Below are 12,547 nucleotides of genomic sequence, written 5' to 3' on the forward strand. Positions count from 1 at the left end.
CCCTCTGCCTTCTCCCCAGCAGTGCTTGGGGATGGTGCCACAGGATCAGGCTTCCTGTTCAGCCTTCCTCTACAGCTTCAAACCCCTACAAGCTTGCAACTCCAAAGCTTCCAACTCTCCAGAAGGTAAAGCAAAAGCTCAGAGCACCAAACTCTGCCCTCCAAGGCACAGGCATACTTTGGGTGCTAGCTCATGCCTTTCCAGCTTAATGCTCCATTATGCCTTGGCCAGCCCCATTTAAAGCCCAGCTCTATTCTCTCCCTTCCCTCCACCATTTCAGCACTGATTTGTTTCACCACTATGTCACTGACAAGGAATTCTCCTTAGTGCAGCACAAGGCTGTGCCCTGAGCAGCCACTGCCACACCAGACCATGGCCCACTGCTGCCAGCCCTACTGAGCTCAGGGATGCTCCTCAGCAGCCCTGCTGCCAGCTTCTTCCCTGCCCCACCCCCCCCCAGGAAATCAAGCCCCAAATCAAGCCCAGAATTGTCCCACAACAGCCTCTCACTCAGCCTCCCTGCAGGGAGTTGGAGAGAGCAATGAGGTCTCCCCTGAGCCTCCTCTTCTGCAGGCTAAGCAACCCCAGCTCCCTCAGCCTCTCCTCCCAGGGCTGTGGCTCCAGACCCCTCCCCAGCTTTGTTGCCCTTCTCTGGCCATGTCTGAGTGACTGCAGGCTGCCAGCGAGAGCAGGGCTGCAGAAAGCACAAACCAAGGCTCCTCAGGTTAGGAAAGAGGTTGAGCTGCTGGAAGGTGTCCAGAGAAGGGCAACAAAGCTGGGGAGGGGTCTGGAGCACAGCCCTGGGAGGAGAGGCTGAGGGAGCTGGGGTTGCTTAGCCTGCAGAAGAGGAGGCTCAGGGGAGACCTTCTTGCTCTCTCCAACTCCCTGAAGGGAGGTTGGAGCCAGCTGGGGGTTGGTCTCTTCTCCCAGGCACCCAGCACCAGAACAAGAGGACACAGTCTCAAGCTGTGCCAGGGGAGGTTTAGGCTGGAGGTGAGGAAGAAGTTCTTCCCAGCAAAAGAAGCTGGCCCTTGGGATGTGCTGCACAGGGAGGTGGTGGAGTCCATCCCTGGAGGTGTTTAGGAAGAGCCTGGATGAGGCCCTTGGTGCCATGGTGTGGTTGATCAGATGGTGCTGGGTGAGAGGTTGGACTTAAAATCATAGAATCAATAAGGTTGGAAGAGGCCTCAGAGATCATCAAGTCCAAGCTGTCACCCAACACCTCCTGACTAACTAACCCATGGCTCCAAGTGCCACATTCAATCCCCTCCTGAACCCCTCCAGGGACAGGGACTCCACCACCTCCCTGGGCTGCTGACTCGATGATCTCCAAGGCCTTTTCCAAGCTGGCTAATTCCATTCTGCTCTACTCTGCTGTGCAGGCTGCAGCTCCAGCTTTTGGGTCCCAGTGCAGCAAGGAGAGAGGAAGAGCCACTGGAAAGTAGGTCAGCTCAGGCAGAGAGCCCTTCAGAGGATTGATCACTCTCTTCCCTCCCTGATCACCGCGAGGCTCGCAGCCAAACTCTCTGTGGGTGTTTCACTTCACATCAAACACTCTGCAGCCTGGGAGTTGATGGCATTTTTTTTCCCCCCTCCTTACCACCATCAGAAGGCAAATCTCCAAGCCTCAATTTTTGTGTCCTCTGTTCCTTTGGAGCTTTTCCTCCCCAGGAATCTCAGGACCGAAGCCGGGAGAGCAGCGTCAAGGAGCGCCAGGAGGACAACCACTGCCTCCCCCTGTGTGCCCCTGGGCTCCCCAGCAAGGGACAAAGCAGGGCAGGGAAGGGGGCCTGCTCTGAGCATCTCCTGGGAGCCCCCCAGGGAACACTGCTGCAAGGAGCCCCAGGTCAGAAGCACAGCAGAGCTGTGCTGCTGGAAACACAGCAAGGTTTAGCAGGGAGAGCAAACCGAGAGGCAGGGAGAAGCAGGCCTGACACACGCTGCACATCCAGCCCCACTTCAGTGCTGGCTCTGGCAGCAAGCAGGGCTGCTCTTATCAGCAAAGATACCTTTGAAGTGGCTGGCAAGCTTCCACCTAACACTCCAACAAATAAGACCCTCCACATGGGGACAGAGCCCTGGAGGGGAACCTCTTCAGCCTGAGGCATGACCAGAAGTGGTGCACAAGGCAGAGCCACAGAGCAGGCAGGCTCCTGGGGACACCACAGGCCCAAACCTTGCCAAGACAAACCCTCTGGAAAGCTGAGTGCACTGCAGGCACCACCACTGCCCCCTCAGGAGGTCACTGATTTCAAGGCAGATCCAGCCAAGCTTGACCACCAACACTGCTGAGCCCTTTGCACAACTGAACTGCTTGGCCCAAGCCTGAACACTGAATCCCAGCAGGGGGAGGCTGGAAGGGACCTCTGGAGGTCAACCCCCTGCTCCAGCAGGGTTCCCACAGCAGCTTGCCCAGGAGCACAATGGCCAGGGGGGGTTGGAAGCTCTGCACATGAGGAGACTCCACAGCCTCTCTGGGCAGCCTGCTCCAGGGCTCTGCCACCCTCACACCAAGCAAGTTTCTCCTCATCTTCAGACAGAGCCTCCTGGCTCCCTGTTGGTGCCCACTGCTCCTGGGCCTGTCAGCTGCTCTTTTATTCAAGTATCACAGAATCATTTTGGTTGGCAAAACCCTTGAAGAGAGAATAGACCAGACTAGACTTAACCAGGTTGGAAAAGACCTTTGAGATCATCCAGGCCAAGCTATCCTCCAACACCACCTAATCAACTACACCATGGCACCAAGTGCCTCATCCAGGCTCTTCCTAAACACCTCCAGGGATGGGGACTCCACCACCTCCCTGGGCAGCACATCCCAAGGGCCAATCTCTCGCTTGCTGACATCCAGCCTAAACCTCCCCTGGCACAGCTTGAGACTGTGTCTTCTTGTTCTGGTGCTGCTTGCCTGAGAGAAGAGACCAACCCCCACCTGGCTCCAACCTCCCTTCAGGGAGTTGCAGACAGCAAGAAGGTCTCCCCTGAGCCTCCTCTTCTCCAGGCTAAGCAACCCCAGCTCCCTCAGCCTCTCCTCCCAGGGCTGTGCTCCAGACCCCTCCCCAGCTCTGTTGCCCTTCTCTGGACACCTTCCAGCATCTCAGCATCTTTCCTAAGCTGAGGAGCCCAGGACTGGACACAGGACTCAGCTGTGGCCTAAGCAGTGCTGAGCACAGTACATCCAGTCCAACCATTCTCTAACTCTGCCAGGGCTGATGCTAAACCATGGCCCTCAGCACCACCTCCCTCTGGCTTTCCATCACCTCCAGGGCTGGGCATTCAACCACCTCCCTGGGCAGCTTGTGCCAAGCTTTGAGAGCCCTTTCAGCCAAGAAGATAGCTCTGATGTCCAACCTAAACCTCCCCTGGGGCAACCTGAGGCCACTTCCTCTCATCCTAACGTGACACTGCAGGTAGGAGAGGACTCAGGGCTTGTTTTTAACCACCCAGGACAAGTGGGGCAGTGTCTGAAACCTGGTTTGGCCTTCAGCCCATTTGGTTTGCCTGGCAAAGACTCAGACAACAAGGAGCTGCAATCTAGAAACAAGTGGCCTTTGTCTGCACAAATCAACAGCAGTTTGCCTTCAGCCTGTGAGGAAGGCACCAGGGGGGGAGTTGGGTTGGTGCTGGGTTGTTGGATTGGGTTTAGTCAAATCCCACTGCCCCCCACAAAGTCCAACAAGCCAGGGGGAAAGCCCTGCTCACACAAGGGGCTGGGAAGGGAGATGCTCACTTCCAGCCAAGCTGGGATAATATCCCTTCCCATGCCCTCCTTTGCAAGGCAGTTTTCCTCAGCCACCTTCCTTTGTTGAAAGCCAATGGGGAGATTACTTCTCCTTTGGCAGGATTAAGAGGAACTGAAGAGGGAGTGCCAGGCAATAATCCTCTGTAAGCATCTCAGCAGCCATAATGTAATTACCAGAAAGTTTTAAAAGGTCAGAAAGGCCTCAGTGTGACATTACTTGGGGATCAGAAGGTTCCTCCTCTGCTTGGGCAATGGCTCAGAAGGAAGGGAAATGGGGGAACAAAAGGTGATTCTGCCCCCCTGCTCTGCTGTGCTGAGACCTCACCTGCACTGCTGTGCCCACCTCTGGGACCCCCAACACAAGCAGGGCATGGACCTGATGGAGCAGGACCAGAGGAGGCCTCAAGGATGATCAGAGGGCTGGAGCACCTCTGCTGTGCAGACAGGCTGGGAGAGTTGGGGCTGTTCAGCCTGGAGAAGGCTCCAAGGAGACCTTAGAGCTGATTTCAGTATCTGAAGGGCATCTACAGGAAGGCTGAGTAGGAGCTGTTCAGAGGAGCCTCTGGTGATAGGATGAGAGGCACTGGTTTGAAACTGAAGCAGGGAAGACTTAGGTTGGACACCAGAAGGAAGTTCTGCACAATGAGAGTGGTGAAACGCTGGAACAGGTTGCCCAGGGAGGTGGTTGAGGCCTCATCCCTGGAGGCATTCAAGATACTGGCCTTCCAGGATCTGAAGGGGGCCTACAAGAAGGCTGGGGAGGGACTGCTCAGGATCTCAGGTAGTGACAGGACTAGGGGGAATGGAATGAAGCTGGAGGTGGGGAGATTCAGGCTGGAGGGGAGGAGGAAGTTCTTCCCCATGAGAGTGGTGAAGCCCTGGAATGGGTTGTCCAGGGAGGTGGTTGAGGCCCCAGCCCTGGAGGTGTTTAAGCCCAGGCTGGCTGAGGCTGTGGCCAGGCTGATCTAGTGTGGGGTGTCCCTGCCCATGGCAGGGGGGTTGGAACTGGCTGATCCTTGTGGTCCCTTCCAGCCCTGACTGATTCTATGATACTATGATCTGACTTGATGTGGCCCTGGGCAGCCTGCTCTGGTTGAAGGTGTCCCTGCTGCCTGCAGGGGGGTTGGGACAAGGGGCCCTTTGAGGGTCCCTTCCAGCCTGATGCAGCCTGTGAAAACAAGAGTGCACCACTTGACAAACCTTCCTCATCCTCCCTTCCTACCCCCTGAAACCTGGAGCAAACAGAGAGAGGACACAGAGCACGGCAGGGCCCTCGCTGCTCAGCCTGCCACAGGAACCCTTCTGCAGCTCAGACAAACACCTGCTGGAGGAGGCAGAACACACCCTGCTCTCCAGACTGAGCCCAAGGCAGCTCCCATTTGGCATCTGAGAAGGAGGCAAGGAAGAGAAGCCAATCTCTGGTGAGCACAGCCCTCACCTTCTTGAAGAGGCGGCCGGAGTCCTCGCTGACCTGCACGAAGCGCGGGATGATGTTGTTGAGATAGATGTCGCTGAGGGTGGTGTGATCCCTGCTCTCCCTCTTCACCTGGTTCAGCAGCAGGTTCCAGCAGTTGACAGGTGACAGCACATTCTGATCCTTCCTAGAGAAGTCACACCAAAAAAGAGAGACAAGAACTGAGCAGGATCCTACCTGAGCGGACAAAACCGATTCCGTTCGGAGGGCTGAGAAGCTCCCCCCTGGAGACAGGCTGAGGGAGCTGGGGATGCTCAGCATGGAGGAGACAGGGCTCCAGGGAGACCTTAGAGCAGCCTGCCAGTACCTGAAGGGGGCTACAGGAGGGCTGGGGAGGGACTTTTGATAGGATGAGGGGCAATGGACTGAAGCTTGAGGAGGGCAGATTGAGACTGAAGATGAGTGAGGGTGGGGGAGACACTGGGGCAGGGCAGAGGAGAGGAGGGCAGAGGAGAGGAGGGCAGAGGAGAGGAGGGCAGAGGAGAGGAGGGCAGAGGAGAGGAGGGCAGAGGAGAGGAGGGCAGAGGAGAGGAGGGCAGAGGAGAGGAGGGCAGAGGAGAGGAGGGCAGAGGAGAGGAGGGCAGAGGAGAGGAGGGCAGAGGAGAGGAGGGCAGAGGAGAGGAGGGCAGAGCAGAGGAGGGCAGAGCAGAGGAGGGCAGAGCAGAGGAGGGCAGAGCAGAGGAGGGCAGAGCAGAGGAGGGCAGAGCAGAGGAGGGCAGAGCAGAGGAGGGCAGAGCAGAGGAGGGCAGAGCAGAGGAGGGCAGAGCAGAGGAGGGCAGAGCAGAGGAGGGCAGAGCAGAGGAGGGCAGAGCAGGTTGGAAGAGACCTTCAAGATCATCGTGTCCAACCTATCATCCAACACCACCTAAATCACCTAAACCATGCAACCCTGAAAGCATCCAAGACCAGGCTGGATGAGGCCTTGAGCAACCTGGGCTAGCAGGAGGTGTCCCTGCCCATGGCAGGGAGGGTTGGAACTGGCTGAGCTTTCAGGTCCCTTCCAGCCCAACCCATTCTGGGGTCCTGTGGTGCTCTCTCCATCTACAAACCCTCGAAAGCCAGCTGTGGGACGCATGGCTTTGCTGAGGGAGAGCAGAGCAGAGCAGAGCAAGGCTATCACAAGGCCACTGAACCCCCACCAAATCCCTCCTCAATGGCACAGGCCAACATTCACCCAGCCATGAGCTTTTGTCCCCCAACGAGCAGCCCAGGCCAATGCAAGCTCCACTATGCCAAGTGCAGGCTCTAATTTCCACACCCCCAATCTCTTCCCCTTTTGAATCCAAGATCTTCTGCATAAATTGCAGTGCCTGAGGGAAAAGCCCTGGCTCCAGTGCCTGACAATAGGTTTCACAGCCCTGCCTCAGCCATTTGTGCCTTCACCACAACAACAAAAGAGCAAAGAAAAATAAACCATCACAGCCCCACATCCTGGCCAGGCATCCAGTTAGCTGAACACCAATCTGCAGCTGAAGCAGAACCTGGGGGCTGGGTACAAACCCAACCACCTGCAGGCATCCAGCTCTGGCCTGAGCAAAAGGGAAAGCCACACTCCTGCCACCAGCTGGATCTTTCTCCTCTTGGAACCTTCCCCACCTTACTCCTTGCCCCTGTGCTCAGCACTGCTCAGGCCACACCTTGAGCCCTGCTGTCCAGGCCTGGGCTCCTCGATTCAGGAAGGACATTGAGAGGCTTGAAGGTGCCCCTTGAAGTGACCCCAAGCTTGTCAGGGATGCTGCAAGGTGTGGAGCTGTGCTGTTTGGGCAGTGGGGAGCAGAGAGAGGTTTCTGGGCTTTGGGTTCTCTTGGGTTTGGGTGAGAAGAGGGGGAAGGAGGAGAGGGGAGGAAGAGAGGGGGGGAAGGAGGCGAGGGGAGGAAGCGAGAGGGGGAAGGAGGAGAGGGGAGGAAGAGAGGGGGGGGAAGGAGGAGAGGGGAGGAAGCGAGAGGGGGAAGGAGGAGAGGGGAGGAAGAGAGGGGGGGAAGGAGGAGAGGGGAGGAAGAGAGGGGGGGGAAGGAGGAGAGGGGAGGAAGAGAGAGGGGGAAGGAGGCGAGGGGAGGAAGAGAGAGGGGGAAGGAGGCGAGGGGAGGAAGAGAGAGGGGGAAGGAGGCGAGGGGGAGGAAGAGAGAGGGGGAAGGAGGAGAGGGGAGGAAGAGAAGAGGGGGAAGGAGGAGAGGGGAGGAAGAGAGAGGGGGAAGGAGGAGAGGGGAGGAAGAGAGAGGGGGAAGGAGGAGAGGGGAGGAAGAGAGAGGGGGAAGGAGGAGAGGGGAGGAAGAGAGAGGGGGAAGGAGGAGAGGGGAAGAAGAGAGAGGGGGAAGGAGGAGAGGGGAAGAAGAGAGAGGGGGAAGGAGGAGAGGGGAGGAAGAGAGAGGGGGAAGGAGGAACAAAGGGGGAAGGAGGAAAAAGGATAAAAACGGAAAAAGAAAGGTAACAGAAGGGGGGGAGGGGAAGAAGAGGGGAAAAGGAAGAAAAATAAAAGGAGGGAGAAGTACAAAGGAAGAAGAGAAGGAAAAGGGGAAAAGGGGAGTGTGAGGAGGCCCAGATTTGCTTCCCTTCAGGGAACAGCTCCCTTTGTGCTCCAGTGTCCTGTGCTGCAGACCCTCCTGACGTGCAGCCCCAGCTGGAATGATCAAAATGCAGAGCTGCACAAGGTTGGAGCTGCCAGATGTGAAGCTGCAGAAATCAAAGGCTTGCCCACCCTCCCCACCCCCCTTCACACTCCCCCTCCTCCCCAATCTGCAATCAGTGCTTGCAGCACACTGTTTGGTTTGTTAATTTGCCAGAGAGCTAATTAGTAGCTGTGAGCCCTGGCTAATAGAGCTGGGAACCTCCTGGTCGGTCCTGAGCAGGCTGCTGCCAGCCCTAGGGAGGGCACAGGGGGAGGTAAGGAGCTGCAGGCTGCTGGGAGCTGCACCACCAGAGAAGGGAACACAGACACTGAGCTTTTATCTAGGTGAGGCAAGAAGCAATGTCCAATGAGCACCATGGGTTGTAAACTCTAGGTGAGAATACAAGCAGGGGACCAAGGGTCTGACAAGGACCATGGGCTGAGACTACAGACAAGAACACATGGAAGGGACCAAGGGTCTCTCAGTGTGCTCTCAGTGTGCACTTGCAGCCCAGAAAGCCAATCAGATCCTGGGCTGCAGCAGGAGAAGTGTGGCCAGCAGGGCAAGGGAGGTGATTCTCCCCCTCTGCTCAGCCCTGGGGAGACCCCACCTGGAGTCCTGCCTCCAGTTCTGGAGGCCCTATGGCAAGAGGGATCTGGAGGTGCTGGAAGGTGTCCAGAGCAGGGCCAGGAGGATGAGCAGAGGGCTGGAGCTGCTCTGCTGTGAGGACAGACTGAAGGAGTTGGGGCTGTTCAGTCTGCAGAAGAGAAGGCTCTGAGGTGACCTCATTGTGGCCTTCCAGGATCTGAAGGGGGCTCCAGGAAGGCTGGGGAGGGACTGCTCAGGCTCTGAGGGAGTGATAGGACTAGGGGGAATGGAATGAAGCTGGAGGTGGGGAGATTCAGGCTGGAGGTGAGGAGGAAGTTCTTCCCCATGAGAGTGGTGAAGCCCTGGACTGGGTTGTCCAGGGAGGTGGTTGAGGCCCCAGCCCTGGAGGTGTTTAAGGCCAGGCTGGCTGAGGCTGTGGCCAGGCTGATCTAGTGTGGGGTGTCCCTGCCCATGGCAGGGGGGTTGGAACTGGATGATCCTTGTGGTCCCTTCCAACCCTGACTGATTCTGTGATACTAAATACTAACAAGGACCAAGGGCTGCAACTATAGAGAAGAACACATGGAAGGGACCAAGGGTCTAAACAAGGCCCAAGGGCTGCAGCTATAGACAAGGACATAGACAAGGCATCAAGGGTCCAACAAGGACCATGGGCTGCAACTATAGGCAAGAATAAAAGCAAGAGACCAAGGAGCCAACAAGAACCAATGGCTTTAACTATAAACAAGGACATATACAAGGGACCAAGGGTCCAACAAGGACCATGGGCAGCAACTTCAGGCAAGAACACATGCAGGAGACCAAGGGTCCAACAAGGACCAATGGTTTCAAGCCTAGACAAGCACACAAGCAGGAGACCAAGGGTCCAACAAGAACCAATGGTTTCAAGCCTAGACAAGCACACATGCAGGAGACCAAGGGTCCAACAAGGACCATGGGCTGCAACTTCAGGCAAGGATAGAAGCAAGAGACCAAGGGTCCAACAAGAACCAAGGGCCACAACTTTGAGCAGCTGAGTCTAGTTGAGAGCTGTCCCTGCCCACATGAGGAGCTTGGAGTCAATGATCTCTGAGGTCCCTTCCAACCTGAGCCATGCTGTGATCCCCTTGGGTTGGGAACTCTGGGCCAGCACAGGTGCAGGCAAGCAGAGAGCAGCACAGCCTGAGTGCTTTGCTTCCCACAGCAAACTGAGAGGCTGAATGGGGACCAGCAGGGATGCAATAGTTAAGTGGTCAGCTCCCAGCTGTCCAGCCTGCCCCACCACAAGACCCAGAGCTATTCTCAGGCAGCACATAGCCTGAATACCAAGAGGCCAGGAAGAGCCTGGTGAGGCAAATTGCTGGTGTCTAATGGCGCCAGATGGGCTGGTGAGACACCCTGGTGTGGTTAGAGATGAAAGGCCACCAGCATCCTGCAGGAGGAAGCAGCAGCACAGCCCCACAGGCTTCCACTCTGCCACCAGGATTGTCACCTTGGGCTGTGTGCTGGCACTGCCCCACCCTCAGCCCAGCCTCCTGCAGCCACAGCTCTGCCCTCAGCAAGATTTGGCCTTGGAATTCCTTTGCTTGGGTTCCCCCCTCCCACCCCATCCCCCTTTTGGATTTCTGTTGGTTTCATTAACCCCTTCAGCACCCTGGGAAAAATCACAGAATCAACAAGGTTGGAAAAGACCTCAGAGATCATCAAGTCCAAGCTGGCACCCAGCATCTCATGACTGCTGAACCATGGCTCCAAGTGCCACATCCAATCCCCTCTTGAACACCTCCAGGGATGGGGACTCCACCACCTCCCTGGGCAGCACATCCCAGTGGCCAACAACTCTCTCTGGGAAGAACTTTCTCCTCCCTTCCAGTCTGAACCTCCCCTGGCACAGCTTGAGACTGTGTCCTCTTGTTCTGGTGCTGCTTGCCTGGGAGAAGAGCCCAACCCCCACCTGGCTCCAACCTCCCTGCAGGCAGAGGTACACAGTGGTCTTATGAGGAAAGGCTGAGAGCCCTGGGGCTGTTGAGCCTGGAGAAGAGCAGCCCCAGAAGGGATCTGATTGCTGCTCAGCAAGAGCTAAAGGGGTGGGGGACAAAGAGGATGGGGCCAGACTCTTGTCAGGGGTGCCCAGCAACAGGACAAAGGGCACTGGGCACAAACTGGCACCCAGGGAGCTCCACACAAACATACAGACACAGTTAGCTGCTGTAAGGGTGGCAGAGCCCTGCAGCAGGCTGCCCAGAGGGGTTGTGGAGTCTCTGCAGAGCTTCCAACCCCTCCTGGCCATTGTGCTCCTGGGGCAAGCTGCTGTGGGTGCCCTGCTCTAGGACTGGATGATCTCCAGGGATCCCTTCCAAGCCCTCCAGGCTGGGCTTCTTGCCTTTGTCCAGGTTGATGTTTTCCCAGCAAGGCTCTCAGAGGAGGCAAGGCAAAACCTCTCCGTTGTTTGCTAGTGAGGATCCTCCCAGCGCGGACACGAAGCAGCCTTGAGGCACAAACAGCACAGAAAGAGGTAGCTGCCTGCTTCCAACCTTCCAAGTGGCCTTTAGAACTCCAGACACATTAACTGTGACAGCACCTCCACAGGCCCAGCCCTTTCCTGGGGTGGAACGTGGCAACAGTTTTGACAACACAGGGAGCAGAAGTTACCCAACTGTTTACAACAGCCCTCTGCTCTCCTAACCACAAGCAGATGGCAGGGGAGCCAATTGTGACTGCCATTAACCATTGCAATTCTCAGGGGAGCTGCTGAAGGGGATTCTGCTCCCAGTCTTCCCCTGGAATCACAGAGGAGGGATGAAAAAGGGAAGGAGGCCAAGCCCCAAGGAGCACAGGGCACAACCCAGAGCCAGGATGCTGCCTGCGGTCACTGCTGACCCTCCAGAGTCACAGTGGGTGAGATCCACGTGAGCAGCAAGGATCAAGGGGTAGGACTACAGCAAGACCAAATGCAAGGGAGCAAGGGTCCAGCAGGGACCAAGGGTCACAACTACAGACAAGACTCATGGAATCACAGCATGCCTTAGGTTGGAAGGGACCTTGAGGATCACCCACTCCAAGCTCCCCACCACGGGCAGCAACACCTCTCAACCAGACCAGGTTGGCCCAAAGCCTCATCCAGCCTGGCCTTCCACACCCCCAGGGAGCACACATCCATGACCTCCCATGGCAACCTGTCCCAGTGGAGCAGGGGAGGTTTAGGGCAGACATCAGGAGGAAGTTGTGCACAGTGAGGGTGGGGAGACACTGGAACAGGTGACCCAGAGATGTGGTGGAGGCCTCACCCCTGGAGACATTCAAGGTCAGACTTGATGTGGCCTTGGGCAGCCCTGCTCTGGCTGGTGGTGTCCTGCTGCCTGCAGGGGGGTTGGGCAAGATGACCTCTGAGGGTCCCTTCCAACTTGCTGGATCCTGTGACTCTGTGAAGATGCCTGGAGCAGGTTCACTACAAGCATTAACTTCCACTCATTTAGAGATGGTGTGAAGATAGTGACCCTGGAGAGCTGATTTAGGTCAGCCTGAATGAGACCAGATCACAGCAAGCACAGAGTGGGGTGGGAGGGTGGGAGCAGGAAGAGGAAGCTGTGCAGAGATTGTGAAGGAACCACAAAGTATGAAGCTCTGTGGTTTCCTGGGGTGTTATCTTGATTGGGTCCTGTGCAACTTCCACTTCAAAGCTCCCAGTTGCTCTCAAAAAGATCAGAAGGGAAGATTGAGTCCCAAGTATCTGCAGTGGCTTAATTAAATTACTCATTCATGTGAGGAGCTCAGAGACAATCCAAGGGTGATCTGCTTCAAGGCAAGCAGGAGACAGCAGCAAAGGCCAGCAGCACTTGGATGGGCATTGCAAGGCAACCCCAGTCAGAAACAGCCTTGGAAACAAACCTTCTACCCTTACTAGATTAAAAAACCCACCAAAACAAACCCCAGACACCCACAAGCTAGGAACAGGAACACTGGGATGAAGGAATGAGCCAGATGAGACTCAAATTCCTATTGAAGAAAGAGAGAGAAGCATCTAAATGAACACAGGCAACATAGAATCAGTCAGGGCTAGAAGGGACCACAAGGATCAGCCAGTTCCAACCCCCCTGCCATGGGCAGGGACACCCCACACTACATCAGCCTGGCCACAGC

General features: G+C 56.5%; 1 protein-coding gene across 7 annotated transcripts in view; it reads right to left on the reverse strand.

The window, feature by feature from the left end:
* The window catches only part of SRGAP2 (SLIT-ROBO Rho GTPase activating protein 2), a 140,828-nt gene that overhangs the window by 68,033 nt on the left and 60,248 nt on the right, over positions 1 to 12,547 (reverse strand). For all 7 annotated transcript variants that reach the window (XM_068159639.1, XM_068159638.1, XM_068159637.1 and 4 more), the window contains one exon: positions 5,178 to 5,340. In XM_068159639.1, coding sequence (XP_068015740.1) covers positions 5,178 to 5,340 — 163 coding nt within the window. The remainder of the gene's footprint in view (positions 1 to 5,177; positions 5,341 to 12,547) is intronic.

The sequence above is a fragment of the Melanerpes formicivorus genome, unplaced genomic scaffold (genome assembly GCF_026170545.1).
Source record: "Melanerpes formicivorus ecotype bairdi unplaced genomic scaffold, bMelFor1.0.p_v2 SCAF_46, whole genome shotgun sequence".
Classification (NCBI taxonomy): Eukaryota; Metazoa; Chordata; class Aves; order Piciformes; family Picidae; genus Melanerpes; species Melanerpes formicivorus.